At 28.6% G+C, this 24,043-nt stretch overlaps 2 protein-coding genes across 2 annotated transcripts in view; one reads left to right on the top strand and one right to left on the bottom strand.

Moving 5' to 3' along the window:
• Positions 1–17,931, bottom strand: part of LOC107454168 (uncharacterized) — an 87,621-nt gene extending 69,690 nt beyond the window's left edge. The window contains exon 1 of the mRNA XM_016071252.3: positions 17,834–17,931. Within this exon, the coding sequence (XP_015926738.2) occupies positions 17,834–17,858 (25 nt within the window). The 5' untranslated portion in view covers positions 17,859–17,931. The remainder of the gene's footprint in view (positions 1–17,833) is intronic.
• The window catches only part of LOC107454167 (dorsal-ventral patterning protein Sog-like), a gene marked incomplete at its 5' end in the record, with an annotated part of 95,390 nt that continues 85,108 nt past the window's right edge, over positions 13,762–24,043 (top strand). Inside the window, 1 exon segment of the mRNA NM_001323832.1 lies at positions 13,762–14,309. Within this exon segment, the coding sequence (NP_001310761.1) occupies positions 14,165–14,309 (145 nt within the window).

Raw genomic sequence — 24,043 nt, 5'->3', positions numbered from 1 at the left:
CAATACTTGATTCAGGAACTTCTTTGTCCTTTCGGTTGGGTTCAAAATTACAAGGCTACGGAGTTGAACGTAGATAGTTGCAAACTCAGTATTAGGTCTGCTGTTCAACGTCGGTGACGAAATGAAATAATAATATTCATGTAGCTGTTTCTTCTAAAACTGTTCCTATGCATTTTTCTATCAAACATTAGTCGAAAAAAAGGTTACAGATATCTTTTTAGCACGTTATCCAAAGATGGAGATTTTATGGCAAGATTTTTATCACCATGTAATATTATGAAAAATACACACGACGAAAAGTACACATAAAGCACTCCAGAAGTATAATTTTTACAAGTTAAAATTTTCTGGGGGTGGAGAAGAGATATTCAATGCAATCGTAATAGCATTGGATCCAAGATTTTGGATAAACTAACCAATAAAATATCCCGAGAGTATGCTGCGATAATTTTTAAAGGGAAAGAGCTTTATTTTGATTAAGGAAACAATTCTGTTGTGTATGCTGAATGATACAATGAAATATGTCTCTCTGCTTCAGTAGTAAATTATATTGGCACTTGTGTGAACAGCTAAAACGGAAAAATGGAAGCCTCCTTCTAAAACTCCTGCGCCACAAATTGCTAAAGCATACGTTCTAACATTAATTTCTACATTTAAAAAAAAAAATGCCTTTTATTTCAATTATGATTAAATATTTTCTGGTTACAATATGAATAGATTTGGTGTCAATTTATGCTGAATTTTTTCTGGTAGACGGTATTTTACACAAGTATATCCGTGAAAATTTTTGTGTTTCTTGGAAAAACTGAGAAACAGTGGATGTATTGATAGAAATGAGCGCTGTTGTATAAAAATGGTTGTATTTGCGGGGATCATTTATTGGATGTGTTTTAAGACAACATTTTGCAAGTCAGTCAGTCTCAACTTGTAAATTCTCTGTGCTATCTGCTTCCAAGTAAGTGTGGGTTGCGCTGAGTGTATGTAGGTAGTTTTATGCACGCATAAATACGTGATGAGAAATTTTTAATCGAAGCGAAAGAAAAATAATAATGCTTCGTGCTGAAAGAATAACTTCGTGAGAAAATATCCTAAGATAGTCATTATTAACCTTGTAAAAACAGGATTATACGCACTTTCGTAAGCATGCGATGGTGTTTCATTAAAAGAAGAAAAAACTACAAGGCGCCGACGCGGTATTAAGATTGCGGTGTAGTTGGCGCCATTTTTTCTTCCTTGCGCCAGAAATTTGCTATCTCTCTAGGAAGGTCCGAGATTTTCCTTGTAAAAGCGTGATTAATAGAATAAATAATTTAAGAAATAATATAGGCAACATATCTATTCATCACCATGAAGTTGACGCCAATGTTTGTTGATATATAGACTACGAAGTCGAAGTCTCACCATTCATTAAGCGTTTGTGACTAAAATAATAGGATGAAATGACACATAAGTAAACATTAGTTGTGACTGTTTATTTCGCACGGGAATAATTAAGCAACAAAGGACGGGAGTAAAAAATATTGAGCAAAACGGTCGAAAGTAAATTAATGTGGGACAAACATGAAATATAAATGATACAAATCGTCGACAAAGAATTTTTCGTAAGTAAATAAATGCAACAATAAATTTTCATTCACACCTTTAGAATACGTTTGGTGAGAACAAACTGTGTAATAGTTAAAAAAAAAGGAAAGAAAGCTTTTTGCTACACGCGTTAGGGTTGCTGTAGTGCAACCGGAAACCTGTTCACCCATTTCGCGCCAAACTTAATCAATTAGAATAAGCCAAGGATTGGATGAGGGAAGATTTTTATCTTCCATTTCATTCGAGGAGGAAAGCATCCCTCCTCTAAAGGGTGAAAACGAAACATACTTTAGTAATTCGAATTTAAAGGGATAGCAAAACATTTCGAATTAACAAAAATATTCTTTCATAAAAATGATTATAATTGTTATGACACCAATTTGTATTTAATCGAATATTTTTTTAATGTTTATAATCAGAGATAACTTGAAAATTTGTCTTAAATGTGCTAAATTTTAATGACAGTCTACAAAATGGATAATATTATGAAATTTAAAGAATTCATTAGCACGCTGTGCTAAGGACTTGGGTGCACTAAAGTGATAAGCCATACTTTCAGATTATTCAAGAGAGCGCTTCAGAAAGCCAATGGAATACTTTTGTAAATTGAGTTGTCATGAAGGGAAAATTTCGGACTTTTTGTTAAACACTTATCTAGAAACAATACTAAAGATTAGTTCGATGTTAAAATACCACGATTTGAAAAAGTATTTCTTATCGCTAAAGTGCCTGAAGTCCTTCATATGTCCAATCAATTCGCCCACATGCTATTCGAACCACATTTTACATCGCATTTCATTTTATTTAAATTGTAATTTTATTATTTTTTTTAAATTATTCATTAATACCTATCTGGAAACGATACTAAGAATCAGTTCGATGTAAAAATGACCCTATTTGAAAACGTATTGCTAATCACCAAGAAACAGAAATCCTTCAGGATAGCAGCGGGTGCTGCAGATTGTTTTACATTTACATTTTCTTCTAATTTTTGAAAAGCAAACAAACAAATCTCCTCCTTGTTTCTCTCTAATTAATTAAATAATTTTAAAGGGTTACCGACGCCATCGCCGCCGTTTTGGGTGTCCAGTATAACGTTGCATTTTGTTTTACTTCGCAAAAACTATAAGACTTAGAAACTTGAAATAACGGAAGGTATATAGAAAAGTGCACAGGGATTAAGATAAAATAAAAAGTGAACATATGATTATAAAGTTCGAGAATTATTAGTGGTAAATTTGTTGAAAAAAATACCATGCCGGCCGCTCTACAGGCCTCTGGAATGCAACTACAGAGTTTAAATTTGGCATGTTGGAGTGCAACTACAGAGTTTAAATTTCGCATGTTGGAGTGCAACTACAGAGTTTAAACTTGGCATGCTGAAAGGACCATGTTTCTATCCTTAAGAAACATAGTAGCACCTTATCATAAAGTTTATTTTTTAAAATTTTATTTTGTTTGAATGTTATTGTAATTTTAAATGCTTTTATGCAATTTTTTTCCAATTACTTTTGTTTTCCGTTACATTTTACTTTGCTGCTCAAAATCTATAAGACTTCATAAATATTGCTACTAGGCTTATCTCTTATAAATGACCGAAGCTCCTCAGTTTACACACTTACTTAAGAAACCACAGACTATCACATTTTCAGCACATTTCATTTTACTTAACTATTATATGCCCCCACTTTTGTTTCAATTTTATAACTTTTTCTCAATATTCATATTAATTACAGTGACGAGGTATTTCATTTTTGACAAAATAAAGTGTGTCATTTCTTTCTGAACAAATGTTCACATTTGAAATCACATAATCAAATGTTCATATGCATACTGTTAATTTTGAATCAGTATGCATGATTTCTTATCAAAATGAACACTATGCATGATTACTTTTTGAATGGTATATTAAAATATCAAGCCATTGCTCAACATTATTCAAGTTACTGATTCATTGTTCAACATTATTCAAATAACTAATTCAATAAAATAAATAACATGCATTTTTTTTATTTCAATTGATCATTTACATTTATAATCTTTAGTTTTGATCCTTTATTTAATTTACATCTTATACATTCATTCTTAATAATTATTCCTCATTTTATTTAGATCTATCAAACAAATTAAACCAAGAGTTTCCCATAATCGGTAAACAATTACAGTCTCAATTTATTATAATCAGCACTTTTTTGACAAGTTGAAATTTGTAAATCTTCACATTCATGTTCAGTACCAGAATCAACAAATCAGTGACAGAACCACAATTTTCTCATTTCAGAATGACAATTTGGAAAAATCACCTGTCAAGGAGAGTAATTCAGACAAGACAGATTTACTCTAGCTCAAACACATAAATAATTCGCTTTCCTTCATTCAAGAGTCATTAACTGGGAAAAGAAGAAAGGAGTCCTCCCCCTAGAAATGTCATCAATTCTTTCTTCAGGTACAGGACAATATGACAGGTAGGTCAATTTTTCTCACCTCCCCTTTTTACCTTTCTTTGGTCATTATCTAAATTGGACCACCTAACCGTATTCATCTTTTTCTAGCTGGCAATATGGTGCTTGACGAAACGGAAAACTGTCATTATATACTAGGGATGCTCAATTTTCTTTAGACTAGGCCCACAGTAAAAGGAAGAAAAAAAAAAGCATTTTGCCTTTGTGTAATGCTGTTGAATTCTATTTTGAATATTAGTTAATGATTGCTTGATTATTCCTCGTTTTAATAAAAAAGCAATATAATTTTGTTTTGAAAATTAAAAGAAAAAGTACTGAAAATTATTTATATTAACTAAGTACTACTTATGAAAATTAAGTTTCTGTAGTAAAAAAAAAATGACTTGTCTTCTTTACGGATATTAAAGTGAAGTGTCAGTCATCAGTAAATTTAAATTATTTCAAGTTATTAACTTTTTTCTATGAACATACATTATTTTTTTATTTTTCTTAAATTATTTTCATCTTAAATTTTTAAACGAATTACTTTTCTAGACGAGCTTTGAGCTTGTTTTGGATGGAGGAAAAACTATTCAGAAAGAAAAAATTTAAAAAGGCAAAAGATTTCATTATTTTTGCAGTCAAATCTTTGAATTTCGGAATTTTATTGTTAAAATATTTTTGTTAACAAAATAATTGAAATTAGTTTAAAGCCCAATTTTTTATTTAAGTTATGAATGATATTATTATTATGATTTATTTTCGTTATTTCATTACGTTATTTCATTATTATGATTTTATTTACGTTATTTCATTATTATGATTTTATTTACGTTATTTTATTATTATTATTATTTTATTATAACTCATTTAAGTTAAATATGATGATAATATTATTATTATTGTTGTTGATGTTATTATAAAACATTTTGATATTATTTTTTGCTAGCGGTTGTGTATTATTACATTATTTTACACCAAAATTAAAAGTTTTATTCCATGAGATATACTTATATTATGGCAATAAACGTTTTGAGAGAATTTGATGTATAATAGTAAATGGTAATTAAGCTCATGCATGGTGAAACAGATAAATTAAAGTATCCGGGAGAAAAAAAAGAACGAAAGAAAAAAGGCTATTTAAATAAATAATAATATTTTAAAATGATTTGCATTTATAACGTTTACGGTAAATAAAAAATGACGCTAAAATAATCGGTGATTGCACAAGTTTGCATTCTATTTGAAGCCAAACAATATATAACATATTTTTATATGGTTTAATAATTATTCATTAATTATGTGCTTTCTACTATTATCTTAATTCAAATTTGGTTTATAATATGGCAGCTGGTAAAATTCGGAAAAAAAATTTCCCAAATATTTCTTCACTAAATATATGTCATGTTTGGACTTACAAATATTGTTATTATTTTCACTATGTCCATTTTTTTTCGGCCTGTATTTATTTTCTGAAATTATAATATTAATTAAGAGTGAGGTCTTTCATAAGAGAAAAGAGATAGCTAAGGTCTATACGAAAAGAATGTTAAAATATCTCTGCAAAAATAGATCTCTAACTATCAGCGGTAATTATGTTTATAACTAATTCGTATTTGAATATATGCTTTGAATCCCATTTTTGTAAAGAATCGATTTGACAATGTAAAAAAGAATGCCTATTTTTAAAATTCCAATTAATTTTATCTGTTAGTCGTCAAGTATGGTCAGGATTTGTCTTCTCTACCATTTTTTAATGTTAAATTAGAAGTAATATCATACAACTGTTAAAAAGGGTTTCTCAAAATTGAAAAAAAAAATGTCAAAATAGCTTGTAAACAAATATAGTCGATTTCGAAAACCTCTAGAATTCGAAATTGAAATAGAATGTACTAATTTTTTAGAAAAATGCATACTCTCAAAAAAGATGTGGAGGGAGAAATGTATGAGACATATGTTCGCTGGCAGCCGAAAGGATTCGAACGAACGACTCGTAGTAGGATGCTCTAACTACCACAATTGCACAGCCCAATCCAGGCAGAATTAAAGAGGCCTGACATACCTATTTCTAATTTCAACCAATAGCTTAATCAAGAGATCGGTAATTTTAATTTCACTTTTAGTTTATTTCACTATATCTTAAAAGCTTTTAACCGAATGGAATGTGTGTCATGATTTGTCAGTGCGGTGATCACAATAAAAAAACTTTCTAACTATCCCTGACTGTGATGTACAGTGTGTAAAATAAAATATGGACCACCCTTAATAACTTTTGATCTAATGATAGGATCTTCACTTTCTAGGACTCACTCTTAATGATTCGAGGGGGTGACTTCAACATGCTAATTAATTAATTCAGACAATATTTTAAGTTACGAAATCAGACGCAAAAACTTACTTTTTCTGAGTAAGCATACCTATTTTTTGACGCATTCTAATTTCTAACCCCCAAAATATAGGGGTAGCTGCCATCTGGGAAATATGGCACCAATAATTTGGGTAGGAGAGCTGTCCAAAGTTTGGACCCTTTAATAATAATTTCACTTTTTGCATTTTTGCCATATCTCGAGAATTTTTTAAGCAAAATGAAACTTTTTTTACACATACTAATTATAAAACTCGTTTATCTAAAGAAAATTCCGTACAAAAAATAAATTTTAATAAATATTTATCATTTTTCATTATTTTATTTATTATTAGTCTTAAACTTTTTGAATAGTAAGGTATGCAATTTTTAAATCAATTTCGAGCAATCCCTTTTTGCAATGTATTAAGCAAATATTAAGCAATTATTAAGCAATGTATTAAGCAATTATTTTGTTGATGCTTAATATGAATTGTTGGATATTCATATTAAGCATCAACAAAATAAGCATTTGAAATTTAATCCGAAATAATTATTTAATAAATTCATTTTTGCTATGATATTTCCTCATAGAAAACATTGAAATATAAATACCACATAAAAACCTCTTTGAACATTCATCTTTGTCTCCGGTGAATATCTTTGAATTTAAATTTATTTGACGTTTCAATTATGACAAATTGTTGTTCAGCTTATGAATACATACATACTTAATTAATCAAGCACCATCGTGCTCCTTATAAAAATATTTCTATAAATGCGTGGCAAATATTATGAAATAGTTTAAAAATTTAATATCTATTCAAACATAATAGTAAAGTGACAAATGGCTGAATGACAGATAGAGGAATGAGTAAACAGTTTTAACTATGCTTTATCGTAAGGAAAAATAACTATTTTGTTTTGGTATTTAATTTTTAGGAAATATTTACGTATTTCAAATGCTTCAAAGATACGCTTCATTCACTTGAATTAAACCATTAGGTTCTCGACGTGGAAGTTCAGAACTTCTAGGGGTTGGAATTTCCAGAGCAGCTGTTCCCAAATGGTATTTCGCGTAACCCTAGGGCTCCGTGGAAGGGTCACAGGGGCTGCGAAAGTTAGGACAGTTTTTTTAACATTTAATATTTTCAAAATTAGTGAAACTTCCAGTCAATCAAAAAATGTTGAACCTTTGCTCTAAAGGACCACTTTTCGAGAAAAAAAATATTGTTAAATATTGATATATACACCGAAGAGCCATTACGTTATGACCACCCTCCATATATAACAATGGGCTCGCCCAGGTTTTCATGGTTTCTCGCCCAGGAACAATGTTTTCATGGGGCACATTAGGACCCATAATCCTCATAGAACAATCCCTGACGTCTGTAAGCTACTTGAACATAGTTGCAGACCAGGTTCACCCATTCATGGCAACAGTTTTTCCTGCGGGGGATGGTGTTTACCAACAGGATAATGCACCATGTCATAAGGGTCGAATCGTCATGGATTGGTTCGAGGAACATTCCAGTGACTTTCAAGTCATGTCTTGGCCCCCAAATTCACCTGACCTTAATCCAATAGAGCATTTGTGGTCCTACTTGGAAAACCAAATTCGTGCTGCCACGCTACCCCCTCGCAATGTGAGGGAATTGCAGGACCAGTTGGTGAGCGCTTGGTACCAGATACCTCAGACTACCTATCAGCACCTTGCGGAATCAATGCCACAGTGGGTGCTAGCAGTTTTGATGGCTAAAGGTGGTCCTACATGTCATTAGCAGGGTGGTCATAATGTAATGGCTCTTCGGTGTACATAAAAAATTTTTTACCGAATAATTGTTTCCTGTCCTGCATTAAAAAATTTTAACTTTAGGAAGTTCAATTTATTTTTCTTTACTGCACACTACTATTCTATTTGAACTAAATTATGAATATCGAATAATTATTTGATATTGTTCACGTTTCATTCATCATTAATATAGTGTTACGACAGCTCGGCGAATTTTTTTAGTAAGTTGTTTAAAAGTTATTCTACTTTCTACCATACTTATTTCCCAGCTATTCGCCATTAAAAAGTGCACAGTACCCTTTTATAATTAAAATATATTGATGATTCTTCTTTATCATTGCATCGTTGCCTGCATCCTGAAAAAGTGTTTTTTAGACAAAAAATCTTAAAAGATATATTTTTATTTTATAATTATCACTCGCAATATTTTTTTTTGTAAGTTATAATTACATAGTAAAAAGTTCCGAATCAGATTATTGTATAAAGCAAGTCTCTAAATAAAAGTAAATCTCAAATTAGGTTTAAAATATTTATGGTATAAAGTTTCACGGATGATGCACCAAGTGCATCATCCGTAAAATCTGGTTTTCTGTAAAATCCAGTTTTACTGTAAAATTTTATACCATAATTTTTAAGGTAACATTTATTTAACTTAAGTGATTCAATGACTTTACGGTAATTATTACTGTAAAAAAAATACGGTATATCAGATTTTTTGTTCAGTAATATGTTCCGGTAAAAATGGATTTTACGGTAAAAAGTACCGACTCCCTGAGTGCCAAAGTTTAAAATTTTTAAAGTTTAAATATTTTTGCAAAAGTTTAAAATATTTAAGGAATAATCAATTTTGACCTTAAAATCTCTTCAGTTTTAAAAATCAAGTTTCGTAAACATGGATTCGTGTTTTCTTTTTTCTCTAAATAACGAGAGGAGTATTTTTGTAACCTACAATTTGTATTTAGATTATTATTTATTTGTATTTGCATTGTACAATTTGTACTAGCAGGGTCTGATTTTCTGATAAACGCTCGTTTATGATATACATATAGGAAAAGGAATTAAATGAGTGTTAATTAAAAGTCACCAATCAGTGGATAGTCATTAAGTCTATTTTAAATAAATAAATAGATAATAAAGAAATTAGAATTAGAAATTAATGAAAATTATGCAAATATATTTTCATATGATTTGCGAAAGACAGAATTTTTAACTTAAAATACATATTCGTGTTAATGCATATGAAAGTAAGTTTGTTTTCCGCCTTTTGTTAAAAATGAATCTTTAATTTTTCTCATTTGCGTATGCAATCAATTTCCTCTATTTCTTGATAGGCAAGAATAAGTTTTCAAATCTTTTTAAATAATCCTGTAAAAAATAGTTTTTTTTTTGTCGAGTTAACATTCTGTAAATTTGAATCTACTATTTTAAGTACACAACAGCATTTTTAAAACAAAAGATCAAAAATAAATGTTATTTCACTTCAGTAGAGGTCAAACAATTCACTGTCATCACTATTTTAAATAAAATAACCAATTTTGCATAAATGAGTGCTCTATGTTTTTAACGATTAAACTGACAATTAAAATTGCCGGAAATTGTTTCTTTTTTTTCTTTTAAAATTGAAAATGCCAAATCAAATTATATGGTGTACTTTAAAATTTTATTAGTCCTTAATAATGAACCTCTATAGTTCTTCAATTTTTGAAGTTCATTTAAAAAAATACCGCACTTTTAATGGGCAAACAGGTTAAGTCTAGAATATTTTTGACATGCTTTAGGTATCAGGATTTACTGTATATGGTTAGGGAAAGCTCCACTGAAAAGAAGGAATCCATAATTTGCTCGTGATAAAATAAAATAATAAATATAGCTTGATGTTTTTTTTTTTTTTTTAAATCATTGAACATTACCCAGGCCAATAAATTTGAAGCAAATCAATAATTGATTGTGACAAACCTAATCGCTCATCGAGGTATCGGTTTTTGAATAAATTGCCTCATCTAAATTTTTTAATTTGTTGTTTAGCCAATTATTTTGAGCATTTAATTTATGCATTTTTATGACACACTGCTCATTATTTTTTTCCTAACAATATTCATTTTAACACATAAATGAATGGATTTCTATTTTTAGTAAATAACGTTTGAAATCATTTGGAAAATTGGTGTAGGTAATTAAAAAATACAAAAAAAGCGAGGTTTTTTCATAAATTTGACGAAAAAAGAAAACATATTAATGTTTTTTTGCATCATGATGAACAAATCACTCCTTGACAGTTTTACTAATCCACTGCTTACAAAAGAAGCCTAATTCGTAATTGCTCTCAGATAGTGCTCCAACAACTAAAATAGTTAAAAAGTTAAGGAAATAAACTGTCTTAAGTCTCTAGCTAACACAATGTAAAGATTACTATATAAAGAGATAAGAGGATTGAAACATATGATGCGGGAAATCTACATTGATCCACATTGCTATGTGCTTAACTTGGTTTTTAAAGTGAAATATTTAATATTATATCGCAGAAATCTTTTTTCGTCAAATTATTTCAAAATAATGATAAAATGGGCTGTTGGGTTAGAATTTTGTTTTTGAATAAAGCGTCGTGATCATGCCAGAGTGGATCGAGTATTATCGTTCAAGGTTAGAATACAAATGCAACATAAAAATTTAATGGCAATTAATATGCAGTTTAAAACAGTTATGGAAGATAGTTCATGAAGCAATAAAAGTTATTGGCCTTGTGTTTAATTCAAATTAATTATAATTTAAATTAAAAATATTCTTTCCAAAAACATTCAGTTTAATTTTAAAATTTATAATTATTATTGATTTTTAAATTGCCTATAATTAGTTACATTTTGTCATAAATGTTACTATTTTTTATTGAAATAATTGTTACGTAATAGATGGTAACCTACGTCAGAGGACCTGCTTTCCAACCAAACTCCAAGAAGAAGCGCTGCCACACTAGGAAGGGTCGGGGTTCGATCCTCGACACCGCTAAGACCTATCGAATTCTTACGATATGCGTGCTCTTAAAATCTGATGAATCAAAATTCCTGTGGTCGATCGCTGAGCAGTACCATGGGTATGGAGATCAGGAAAATAAATTCTTCCCCTTCAGATCTATTTCAAAATAGAGGAAGTATTCACAAAATGGAATCCCCTCTGCAGAGGATCAAAATTGTTATGGCATGTTTTCGAATCATCCTCAGGGATGTTTCCTAGACTGTAGCAAAAACCCATTGTGTAGCAGTAGCTCTAATGTGACGTAAATAAAGTACCTACTTATCTCATCCCTTTTTTCTCCCTCGGCTACTGTAGTTTTCCTACTTTTATTTCTCACCTTTATTTTCCCTTTTTCGTTGACAACTTAATATTCTAAATCTCAAATAATCACTTTTGTTTTTTCTCCTTCACGTCTGGTATGTTTTGAAAATGGTTGCATATTTTTGAGAGTTTGAAATATGTCAACTGTTATTCCCGTTTTCTATATTTTTGAAGAGAATGAAGCTTTTGTCAAATAATACCACTATGATTGTCAGAGTGTCTATAAAATTGTACTTTTTAAATATTTCATTGTAATATTTAAATATTTCATAATATTATCCTATTTTCCAAAAGTAGTGAAAACTATAACATTTTCCCCAAATTGTACCTTTTAAATTTCAGCAACTAATATTTCGTACACTTTGTTGATTTTCATTTTATTTTTAAAAATAAAATTTTCTTTACTTGGTTACATGTATTCCAAAAATTTTCAAAATAAATAAATAGAAAATAAATAAAAGACATAGAAGAAATATGATTTGTAAATATATCTGTGGTTTGAGACTATTTTTTCATAGTTACTTTTATCTTAGCTCAGACTTGAAATGGAAATAGCATGTAAAAGTATTACACGCCTTCTCTTGCTTTTCTGGTGAAACGAAAGAAAAAAGAACTTGTGGAAGGTTAGGTTTACCAATAGGGTGTCAAAAGTGGGAGGCACTAAATCGATGTTCCTGCTACCTTTTACACCACCCCCATGCTGAGACAAGAATTGTTTTCCCCTCTACCACGCTTTTGAGGGACAAGATCGTAAAAATGAGAGCTGTCATATGCAGGTGTGTCCGATACTACAATTGTTCAGTTTAAAACGTGGGCTGGCATGCCCATAATTTCAATAAAAAGAATAAAGGGTGGAGGCAACACTATAGCTGTTTGGCGAATTTTCTTTGCTACTTTATGCGATTGAAACTGTTGTGTGCAATATTACGAATTCCACATCTTCCACATTGTAATTCCATTCCGAATTGCTTTAAAAATTTCTAATAAAAGTTAGAGAAACTGAAAATAATAATAAAAAAAAAAAAACTATAGCAAAGGAATAATAAATTTTTTTAAAAAAATGCGCATAATGTTTGTGATTTAAGGTTTTGAGATTTTATTGGATCGACGGCGTTTTACGCTTGTTAATGGTATAAGGTAAACTGGTTGCTTTTTGTTATAATAACTTCAACTATAAAAATATGATAAAAAAAAATTCTTAAATTTTAACAACATAAACAGATAGCACCTTTAAATTTACTTAAAAAAATGTCATACTTAATTTAAACAATGATGAATTTTGAGGATCGAAAAATTAGAGTTAATTTATATCTTTTTCAGTTTCTCGAATTCAAATATTATGCAAAGTAATAAGGACCTAATAATAATCGAGTCACTATTTTAATTTCCTTTTTAAAATTAGGGGAAAAATGTTGGAAAATAATATATTTCTTTATTTAAATATCGAATAAAATCTCAAAAATTGTTTTTTGTTACATTGCAACAATGTTGCATTGTTACATTCCTGTGTTATCGGATATTTTATCTCAGGAATCGTCATCTGAATCAGTTTGTATAAATTTTAAGAGGAAATAATAACTCTTCAATTTTATAGGTAAATATGAAGGTACAATGAAATTTTATTGCTTGAAAAATCATGAAAACATTTTTTTCTTTATTTAAATTTCAAAATCATAAAATGTGTCGTACATATTAAAAGTAAGCAGTTAAATATTTTTTCGGAAGTTCTCTTTTAAATACGTAATAATAAAATGATATTAAAGCAATTTTAATAACAAAAAATATCGCAACAATGTAGTAATATTTTCTAGAATATCACACGATTCCGACTGCGGCAGATAATTGTGATAAAAATAAAATGTCTTCTAAACAGTGAAATCTAAAAAATTAATGAAGATATATATATATATTTATAAGAGAAGGAAATAAACATAGAAAAACTCATTTATGATAGTATAATGGTTAAATAAGTTTTTCTCTAAACTTGAAATATTTTTAAGTCAAAAACGTATGTTGAAATTTTTAATTGAATAAAAACAAAATTCCTATCATGTCTGGAATAATTTTGATAGAAATAAATTAAATCACAAGAAGCAAGCAAGCAATATAACTGTCATCATCTGTTGGCAGTAAAACTTATGTATGTCGCCAAAAATGCGATAAAAGCTCGAAAGCCTTTGATGGCACTTGGTGGCGCGCATACATTCAGTGACGTCACGGTGAAGACTCAAACCATACTTAGCTGTTGATAAAAGCTTACTCCGTGTTTTGCCGCGAGCTGTAGTGTTTTACTCCTTACTTTTTCTCATCTGTTTGGTTTCGATTTTAATTTTCATTCATAAAAGTACATTGGTTACTATATATTTTTTTTTTCATTTACCCGCGAATTTAAGTCGCGTAAAATTCTTCTTATTTTTTATATTGCATATTTATGAGTTAATGATAAAAATGGGGACTTAAGAATATCATCAACGAAAGGGATACACTTTGATTATGTGTTTTTCTTTTTTTTTTCTTTAATGAAACGGAATGTGCCGTATGTTTTTAGTTGTTAGAATTGCGAAAGAAAATCTAGGGGAAAACATCGTAAAATAGATTTACGTATTTGTGTTGCCACATAATATATGTTTACTTGAATTATCATCTGTAATTGTGAAGCAACTCTATTCAAAAATGAATGTACGGAAACAAAGTGTGTGTGGATTGTTTACATTTATATTATGCTGTTCTTGTGTAATGGTGTCATCTGCTGTTACAAAAAAAGTGAGACCACCTCTTGTAGAAGAAGTGGGCAGGAGAAAATTGGAAAAACAAACTCGTGAGTATTACTAAATTCTTTAAGCTGTTCATTCTAAAATATTATTTTCGATTCATATACTAATCATGTTCATTAAAATTACTTTGACTGTACCTTATATATTGTTTAAAATATATGTGAAATAGTTGGAATTAAAGATTAAATGTTTCATATATTTTAGAAAGCTTACATTATTAACTTTTAAAAATTTTAATGTTTTTTTTGTAAATTTTTGTTTTTCTTAATCGTTTAATTGTTCCTTAATCTTTTAAATGAAACTGGAAATTAAATTTAAATGAATATTTGAATTAAATGAATATTGAAATTTAAATGAATATTTAGCAATTTCGTTTTACTACTGTAAAATTTTGATATTTATATATATATTATAAATTAAAATTTTTGGTATTAAGTTTTCAAATTCCCTTATTTATTTTTTTTACTTTGTTTTTTACATGCATGAACAAACAAATCACTTTAATAATTATATGCTAGCGATGATCTTAAAGAGGTATTATAAGATTTGGAAGATTAATTTCTATTAAATTTAACATATTGAAACAAAGAGTAGTTTATTGTTTAGTTTGTTTAGTTGAATAATTTATAATGTTCAGCAAATATTCTTGGTTAGTTAAAGAATTAAAAACTTGTTGCAGCAAAAACAACTTTAAAAAATAATTTTAATGAGAGGGCAACGGATTTAAATTATTTATTTTTCTCCATAATTTACAATATTTTATTTTACTCATACTTATAAATATATGTTTCACATTTGGATAAAATTGCCATATATGAGATATTTAATACTTTGGTTCTGAAGTTGACTTGTAAAATGTCACGGTTATAATTTAATCAGATGCATTATAAGTAAATTCTATTTTTTGAAACTTTAAGCATGTGAATAATTGCATTTCTAATTTATGATCCATCAACAAATTATAACAAACAAATTATAACTCCGATTTCAAAAGATAAGGAAAATTACCTTTTTTCAAAGGCTAATGCTTAAATTTTGATTTGACAAGTAATTTTTTAGATTAAATAAGTTTGTTTAAAAATTTTTTTACGAGATAGAGATTTTGTGAATTAAAAATATTAAAATTTTTAAAAATTATTTAATTTCTTGTGAAAAATAATTTCAAAAAATTGTCTTCGGAATTTTTTCCATAGTAACGCATTTTTGCAGGACTCTATGAAATACTAGTATTGTAATTCATAAAAAGCATTAAGCTTTAATTATGAAGTTTGAGCATGCCAACAGCGTGCTACGTCTGTGTGAATCTCGTTAATTGGCGCCTCTTTAATCCTTTACTCCTCTGTTTTGTTACACAGAGAAAAAAAGTATGGCCAAAACTACCAAAAAATTTATCTTGTTTCTGGCTCAATGGGAATACCATGAAGCTTGGTATTTTTTACCGAAGTGCTTTGATAATGATTTTGATAAAATCAACAATAAATAGTGTTATAATATGTGATAAAGTTAGGTAATTGTCGTAAAATTTATCATGATGCATTGGAGCATGGCGTAAAAAATTATTTATTCAGTTAAACTTGCTTTTCGATTTTGTATATTTTACTAAATGTGTGTTATTCAGAACTGTAATTTTAAAAACAGTATATTCATCAAACCGTTATCATATAAATGGAAATAAATTCCTTAAGTAATAGTTTAAACATGGTATATTTTGGTTTTATTACCAGAATTATAAATTTTTGATCACTAGAAATGTAATTACCATACAGTACAATAATTTTGTCAGAATTTATTTTCTCTGAGTAAGTATAAATTTATTTTAAAATGCATAAAATTAAAATAACAATAACTCAGAATATTAAAACTCAATTTTAACGACAATATTTAATTCAAAATATTAAAACTTTATTTTATCATATTTTTGACTACCGAACTTTTATCAGTAACTTACAAAGTTTGTGATGAGGTTTTTAAAACAAAAACATAAATGAAAATTATTTTCTCCTCAGATGTTTCGCAAACGTGCGATTGGCGCCGTACTCATTGTTCGTCTGTTTCTGCTAGATTTAATCCAGTGCTATGTGTTCAATATTGGAAATGGTTTTCGTTTCCAAATGGCGCAGACAGTGATTTTTATTTTGCACTCATTTTATTTGTTACTAATTAATTTCAAACAAAACGTTTTTTTTCTCAACAAAATTAATTAATTTCAAATAAAACGTTGCTATGTTAAAGCTTATTTCTTTATTTAATTCTTTTATTCATAAAAATTGTAAGATATCTCCCTGAAATAAGAGATTCCAAAACTAAACGAAAGAATACGTTTTTTTATAAATAAAGTATTTCCGCATTAGCGCTTTGTGGGCCAGGGAGTGAGGTCATGGAGTTTAAGGCTCAACAATTTCGTGACCAATGACGTGACGGTAGCAATGTGAACAGCATCGCGCATTGGCCGTCTTTATATCTCTGACAAAATGATACTCATCGATCGAGTTGAGTCAGGGCTGCCGAAGAACAGGAAAAGTTAAAGAATTATATTTATCTGGAAAATTTAAAATTAAGATACCTGAGAAAAGAATGAGGTGAACGAATTTAAGTTATCAATACTTGAAAGTTCGGTGCTTTTTTCCAAAAAATTTTTGGTTTTGTAATAATAATTATTTTTTTGAAAAATAAACTGTTTATTTTCAACATTTATTGCGATAAGTGTTTCGTAATCAGGGGTCTGTTTAGAAGAAATTTGGGTTCGTTAACGGACCCTTCACAAAATATTTTAACTTAAAAACGGACTCTTCACAAAATGATTTTTCTTTTAATCGGACCCTTCACAAATTTGCTTATCTTCATTATTATTTTGTTAATCGAATAAACCTTTTCCAGGGCAGAAAACAAGANGAATTGTTTTTCTGACTGTTCCTGGCCACCCTGTGGGTGGGCATAGAACCACTCAGAAGATTTATTTAAATAAAAGTATGGTTTAGCAACATATGGCCCGATGATTTGTCAAGCAGAACGAGCATTTCCAAATAATCTCTTAAAAGACAGGAAAAAAAAATGTTGAATTTTTTATATAAAATAAACTGTAAAATAATTTGTTAATTTGATTCCAAAATAGAAAAAATATTTATTAGATTAAAATAATTTAAACAGTATAGAAGAATACATTTATTTTTGAAATAATAGTAATAAAAAATGTATCGCCAAGAAAAAATTAATAGACCAGTATTCATATAAAAAGATGTAAATAAAGTCATCAGGAATTTTCTATGAAACAAGAACTCTTAAATCAAATTTTTTATTATTTGTTTGATATAAGTTGCTGCCTAAATTTAGAAAAAGAAATTATTTTACTGTAATTGAGTGTATTTTGCTTTTTTAAAAATATTTTTTGCGCTGACTTATACCTTATAAGAGTGCTTAAAATGCTAACAAATTTTTTTAAATTTTTTTTAACATAGAAGCTACGAAGTTATTCTCCTAGTAGTCTTCTCTCTTTAAAATGTAATTAATTAAATTTTATTAATTCTATTTACTAACAATTGTAATGTTTTTGTATGAGTTTTGTACTCACATTTATCCCGATCTACTTTGCACATGGTGTGATCAACAACTATTTGACTCTTTTATGTACTCAAGTTTGTGAGCCATGCCCTGTAAAGAGTCTGTTTTTTTACTGCATCTTAGATGTATTATCCTTTCAATGATTCATATGACTGATAAGGAACTCTTAGTGTAAACGAAACGATTGTCTTTGTAGAGTGGATTATTTATCTTTTCCATTTTGCCATGAAGATAGGAATGAAAATTGTCAAGTGTGTTGATAAAACATAAAAAATACATAAATAATAGCTGATAACTAGTTGTCTTGATTTCGGTCCGAAATTTTTTATTAAAAAAAATTCTATAAATTGTCTAAAGCGATTTACTTATGATCAAGCAAGTTTCTTAGTACTCTTCTGCATTTAGTATTTCTATTAAAACTTTTTGCTTAGCTTGTGAAATACTTATTGTTTTTTTTTTATCTTTAGTTGTAGCCTTTAATTAATTATTTTATTATGGGGATATTGTAGATTTCAATGCCTTTCAGCTATTGAAATCTTTAGTAAAACAGTTGATTTTTAAGAAAGATAACTTGCTTAAATTTTTTTTTAGTTGTCAAATCATTTAGTTAAACAATTGTGTCTTACCACCTAGATTTGCAGGTTTTAACTATTTTTCACAATGTTAACGGTGAAAATTAATTTGTGCATTATAGAATATATCTTACATCAAAATTTTTGAATAAGTAAAAAATAATAGCCTTCCTTTCGATTATTAATAATAGCCCTTTTTTTGATTGAATAAATGGTATGTACCTGAATTGTATCGGAAAGAAATATCTGAATTAAAGCCCTAAACTGGCATAATTATTTTTTTAACATTAAGATTTAGTTAAACAACAGTCATTAAGTTAATATTCAGGTATTATTTCTAATAAATGTGTATTTTCTAACTTTTATCGGTGGTCGTTTAAGGTAAAAATTGGGTTCGTTAACAGAGAAACAATTTTAACATAATTTCAAGAACAGAACCTTTCACAAAATTCTTGTATCCTAAAATGAGACCATTCATATTCTCTTAAAAATTTGAGACAATGACGTCTTTAATTCATAATTTAAAAATTACACTGTAAAATATTCTGGATTAAAACACGGCAAAAAAATGGTACCGGCACTCAAGGTGTCGATACTTTTTCTCCCGTTAAATTCCTTTTTACCGGAACATTTTGCGGAACAAAAAAATCCGATATACAGTAATTACCACAAACTTACTGAATAACCCTAATTAAATAATTTGATCAGGAATATTACTGTAAAAATTATTGTATAATATTTTACGGTAAAATGGATTTTACTGATACTTTATACCGTAATTTGATCTGGAATTTTTTGCAGTATACATCGCATTGAAAGCGATGGTTGTTGCGTGTAATTTTTCCTCATAGAAATGGAATCTTATTTTCACATATTCACCTAAACAAAAGATATATAACTTTATTTAAGACCTAATTTCTGAATTTAAAATAATCGTAATTTCACAAATTCACAAGAACAGAACCTGTTACAAAAATGTCTGAACAACCCATTTTTTCTTCTTTTTTTGTGATTTTTTACAACATAATAGAAACGGACCATGATTTTTTCTATTTCTCGAAAACGAGACTTTCACAAAAAATCTGGAATAACCCCTGAAATATACGATTAAAATTTTAAACACTGAATGCTTTATTTTAGAAAAATATTCTTAATGGTAATAAATTGTTATGATTATTTTAGATGTAGTATAAACTGAATTAAAAATCTGTTTTACTAATAATTCTTTCTCTAAAAAAATGTTATTCTTTCTCATTTCAGGAAAGAAATCTGTTTTCATACATAGCTTAAAAGATATGCTTTGAAGTAATTCACCTCTTATAAAAACAATCCGTACCTAAACACTTTTTTTTTTACTTCTTTGAGTTACATAATACATTCTTATTTCTTTTTTCCCCTCACGACATCTCGGAAGAAATTCACTGACGCGATTTCTTTTCATTTCAAATGAAATTAAAAGAAAAACATTAACGAATTCTTCGCATTTAACTCCGTTTGTACTTGGAAAACAAATAGCCATTTGAATGAGTTTAATTTATTAATACATTATTTTTTAAATAGTTAGGAAAGTTCAAGCGCAATTTAAAAAAAAATAGTACGTGATATTAATTTTTTGAAAAACCATTTATAATGTTGACTTCATTAGTAATGTTATGCCTTTATTTTAAACAACATAAGTAATAAAATAAAGCAAGCACCTCTTCCGTAATCTGGGGATCACGGGAACAGAAACATTGCGCTCGTGGGTAGGAAAAATTGTTATTAATAACATCTACAATTAAATCGATTACAATTAAAAGTGCATTTAATGAAATTAATGTAAAGTTTTTATAAAATAACAGAAAACAAATCTCATATTGGAAATGAATATTTCAACTTTATTATTAAAGAACCAGAAAAAGAAAGAATTTTGATTAAAACAAAAACATTTAAAGTGATTTTTGGGTACTCTTAAATAATTGTTATACTTCGGCTGCTCTGAGCAGTACGTTAATTCCTCTTAGCATAGGATAATGTTCCATTTTCCCCAAGTAGCAGCAAATGCATTAGCACCCTCATTTTGGTAGAGGCGATTGAGCTGCTTTTTATTTAAATCCGACAGCTTCTAGAAAGAACCATCACTGTACGCACACTGTAAAAAAATTTGCTTTAAATTGCTGTACTTTTTACTGTAAAACATATTTTTCCCGGATTATGTTACGAAGCAAAAAATTTGATAAATATTAATTTTTACAGTAAAATCACTGAATCACTCTAATTTAATAGATATTACTGTAAAAATTGCGGTGTAATATTTTATGGTAAGAATGGATTTTATGGATGACGCTTCCAAAGTGCTGGTATTTTATACTGTAATTTGACTCGGAAGTTTTTTACAAAACATTTTATACTACTGGCATTTTATATAAAAAAGGAAAGTTATAAAGTTATGAAAATTAAGGCACTTCCTTTGTGGGAAAAAAGCAAAACAGCTTGTTTTATTTTTGACGCTCGTAGCAATTAGCTTGCTCATTCAAGTACTCACTGCAGTACTGCTCTTGTACAAATACCTGAATCTTTCCTCGTTGTGCGCAGTCTCTCTTACCTCAACTCTCTTACCTTAACTCTATGTACTTGTAACTTCTTTTTTTTTTTGTGCTAAATTCAAATTTTATGTTTATTAATTGAGAAAAGTTAGTTTTTATTGAAATTTTTTTTATGTAATAATAAAATCGATATTTTGATTTTTATGAATACGAATTTGTCTGTTTACTTAATTTTTTACTTCGGAAAAAACGGTGTAATGTTTGTCGGTATCATGTTATGGGTATAGAACCCATGTTAGAGGGCATTACTCTAAGTTTATTTTGAACTTTCAGTTTTCGTTTTAATTTCAATATGCATCTTTAAAAATTAATTGCTCTTTTTTTTTGTGCAGAACAGTTTATTTGTATCGTAATAAATAAATTCCGCTTTCGTGTCAAGTTTTTTTAAATACATTAAGTCTCATTTATTTACTTAAATGAATTTCCATAATATTCTTATTTTATGTTCCGAATTTTCCCTCAATGGTGAAAGTCTTGATACATTGCATTACAACTGCGATTCTTTCCTATAACTATTTAAAATAAAATTTCAAAAATTTAAAGAGTAATTCATTTTTACTTCATGTGATAATTCTTCATATTTCTCTTTATTTAATATTCTAGACATTGCTTATTTTTATTATTTCCTACTTTTTTATGTACTTTTTGTAGGATTGATTGAGTAGGCATTTGGTGAACTACTGTTTAACGAATATGTAGAAAATGAACTATCCATGTTGATATTTTTTCCAAATCTTAACAAATAATTTAAATCTATATAATTTTATAAACGGATTAAAGGTCTTTGGGAATAGTGTGTGTCTTCTGTTTGTCTTGTACCCTCGGGGAGACGACTTGACTAAAGAAGAAAAGAAAAAGAGTTCACTAGACTAATTGATTTCATGCGCTTGGAATCTCTTTTGGCACGTGGCTGAATATTTTTTAGGGTGTCTGGGTATGAATAGAGGATGTTGAACTTAAAAAGACTTATTAACTGTGTCTCTTTCTCACTGTTCAAATTTGATTAAAATATTTTTGATGTCATCTTGCGCGACATTTTAAAAAAAGCTTTTATTGTAGGTGTTACCATCTATTTAACCATTCGTGTAAGCTGATTGCAGAGATTGATTGTTCCAGACTTTTTTTTGTGGAAGGTTATATTTTGGGTGAATTGTAAAAAAAATGACTCGTAACATTGTGAATTAGTGAAAAAAAAAGATCCAGTTTTTGTAAATTTTTGAAAAATTTACGTAAAAGTCTAAAAATCTAAATTTAGCGTTGAATCCGGTTTCCACCAAGGTTCTGGTTTGGCGAATATGTAAAAATAAATTCCTGTCCTTCTGAGAGAAAAAACCATGTTTTTTTTTTAAGGAATTGTAGTTTAAAGATTATGAATTAACGACGTCATTGGTTCCTCTTTTTAAATTACAAATACTACGTTTCGCCCATTTTTAAGGATAATGTAATTTCGGAATTTGGAATATTTTTTGAAGGGTTCATTTTAGCAACGAAAAGGTTGCGGTGGATCCCTTAACTGACCCTTATTTCTATTAAAATAAATCCTTGAATGCAATATATGATTAATTAACAAAGTAAGATAGCGGTACTACCTGCTAAACGAATTGAATCCTGAGAATTTTTATACTATATCATACATTTAAGGAGATTTATAATGATTGAAACTTTTATATTATTTAGAAGTCAGCTTCAAACAGTTTATATTTCAAAACATTCCCAAATTTTGAAAGGCTTTTTGTTCTTTACTTTTTGATACAAACATACAATAAAGAAATAATTGACGAGTAGAGTTGGGCGATGCAGATGTATCGTGGAAAACTGATATTTTCTTTAAAAAAATGTGATTTTAATTTTTAAAATGTATGAATGTATTTCGTAATGTATTTTTAGGATTTATTTATTTATTTATTTTCATATTAAAAATAGCGAAAGTAGTATCATCATCAACAATCATAATCATTTTATAGGTATAATATATCTCGAGTATTGTAGAGTAGATAACGGTAATTATTGTATACCAAAATTTCAGTCGTGAAAATTGACCAATGAAAAATAATGTTAAGTAGATGAATTAGAAAGAATATATATTTTTTAGGTATATATCGCAGTTTAAAATTGCGGTATCACTCAGCAGTAATGGCAAGTAGGGACTGGTTTATGCTTAGGCACTCTTAATATGCCTAATTTTTCAGGTTTGAGGAAAAATTTTTTTTTGCTTACGAATGACACCGGCAGTTAAATATAAAATTATTATTTTTATAAATTATGATAAAAATTCAAAATAAACTATTATTAATTTTATACAAATGGCTTATTATTTTTAATTTATAAAACTAATTTGAGAAATAATAATGGAATACCTCAATTTAGCACCTGCTTTTGAAAGCACTACGGGGAATTGATAATATTCAACTATATCAGAAAGGCATCTCTACTATGCGCCTGTTTCCTTACTGTTCTGTAGCTTTGCTGCTATACAGTTTGTTTAATCCCTTGTTATTCAAAGGAGGAGAATCTCGTATGAAGGAAAAAAATTACATACACTGTAGATAGAAGGGCTAAATCGCACTCTCTGAATTACGTACTTAGAGAAATCTAGGTTGTGGAATTTTGCTTTCTATTAATGACTATGGTAAATAAGTTTACATTAAATACGTTTGAGTTAATTCATCGATCTTTCATTTTAAAATTTAGTTAAAAAAATAACGTCCTATGGTTCATTGTATTACCCCTTTTACCTCTATGGAATTAATATTCATTGAAGTAGGGGTCTGTTTAGAAGAAATTTGAGTCCGTTAACGGACCCTTCACAAAATATCTTTTCATAAAAACGGACCCTTCACAAAATATTTTAACTTAAAAACGGACCCTTCACAAAATGATTTTTCTTTTAATCGGACCCTTCACAAATTTGTTTATCTTCATTATTATTTAATTAATAGAATAAACCCTTTCCAGGGCAGAAAACAAGAAAGATGGATGTAAACGAATTAAGTTTTGTCTTCGGCAGACGATTCTTCCATTATTCGTCCGAAATTAATATTCTGCGTTCAGCAGTATAGGCTA

The sequence above is a fragment of the Parasteatoda tepidariorum genome, chromosome 1 (genome assembly GCF_043381705.1).
Source record: "Parasteatoda tepidariorum isolate YZ-2023 chromosome 1, CAS_Ptep_4.0, whole genome shotgun sequence".
Lineage (NCBI taxonomy): Eukaryota > Metazoa > Arthropoda > Arachnida > Araneae > Theridiidae > Parasteatoda > Parasteatoda tepidariorum.
This window is presented reverse-complemented; position numbering and strand designations above follow the sequence as displayed.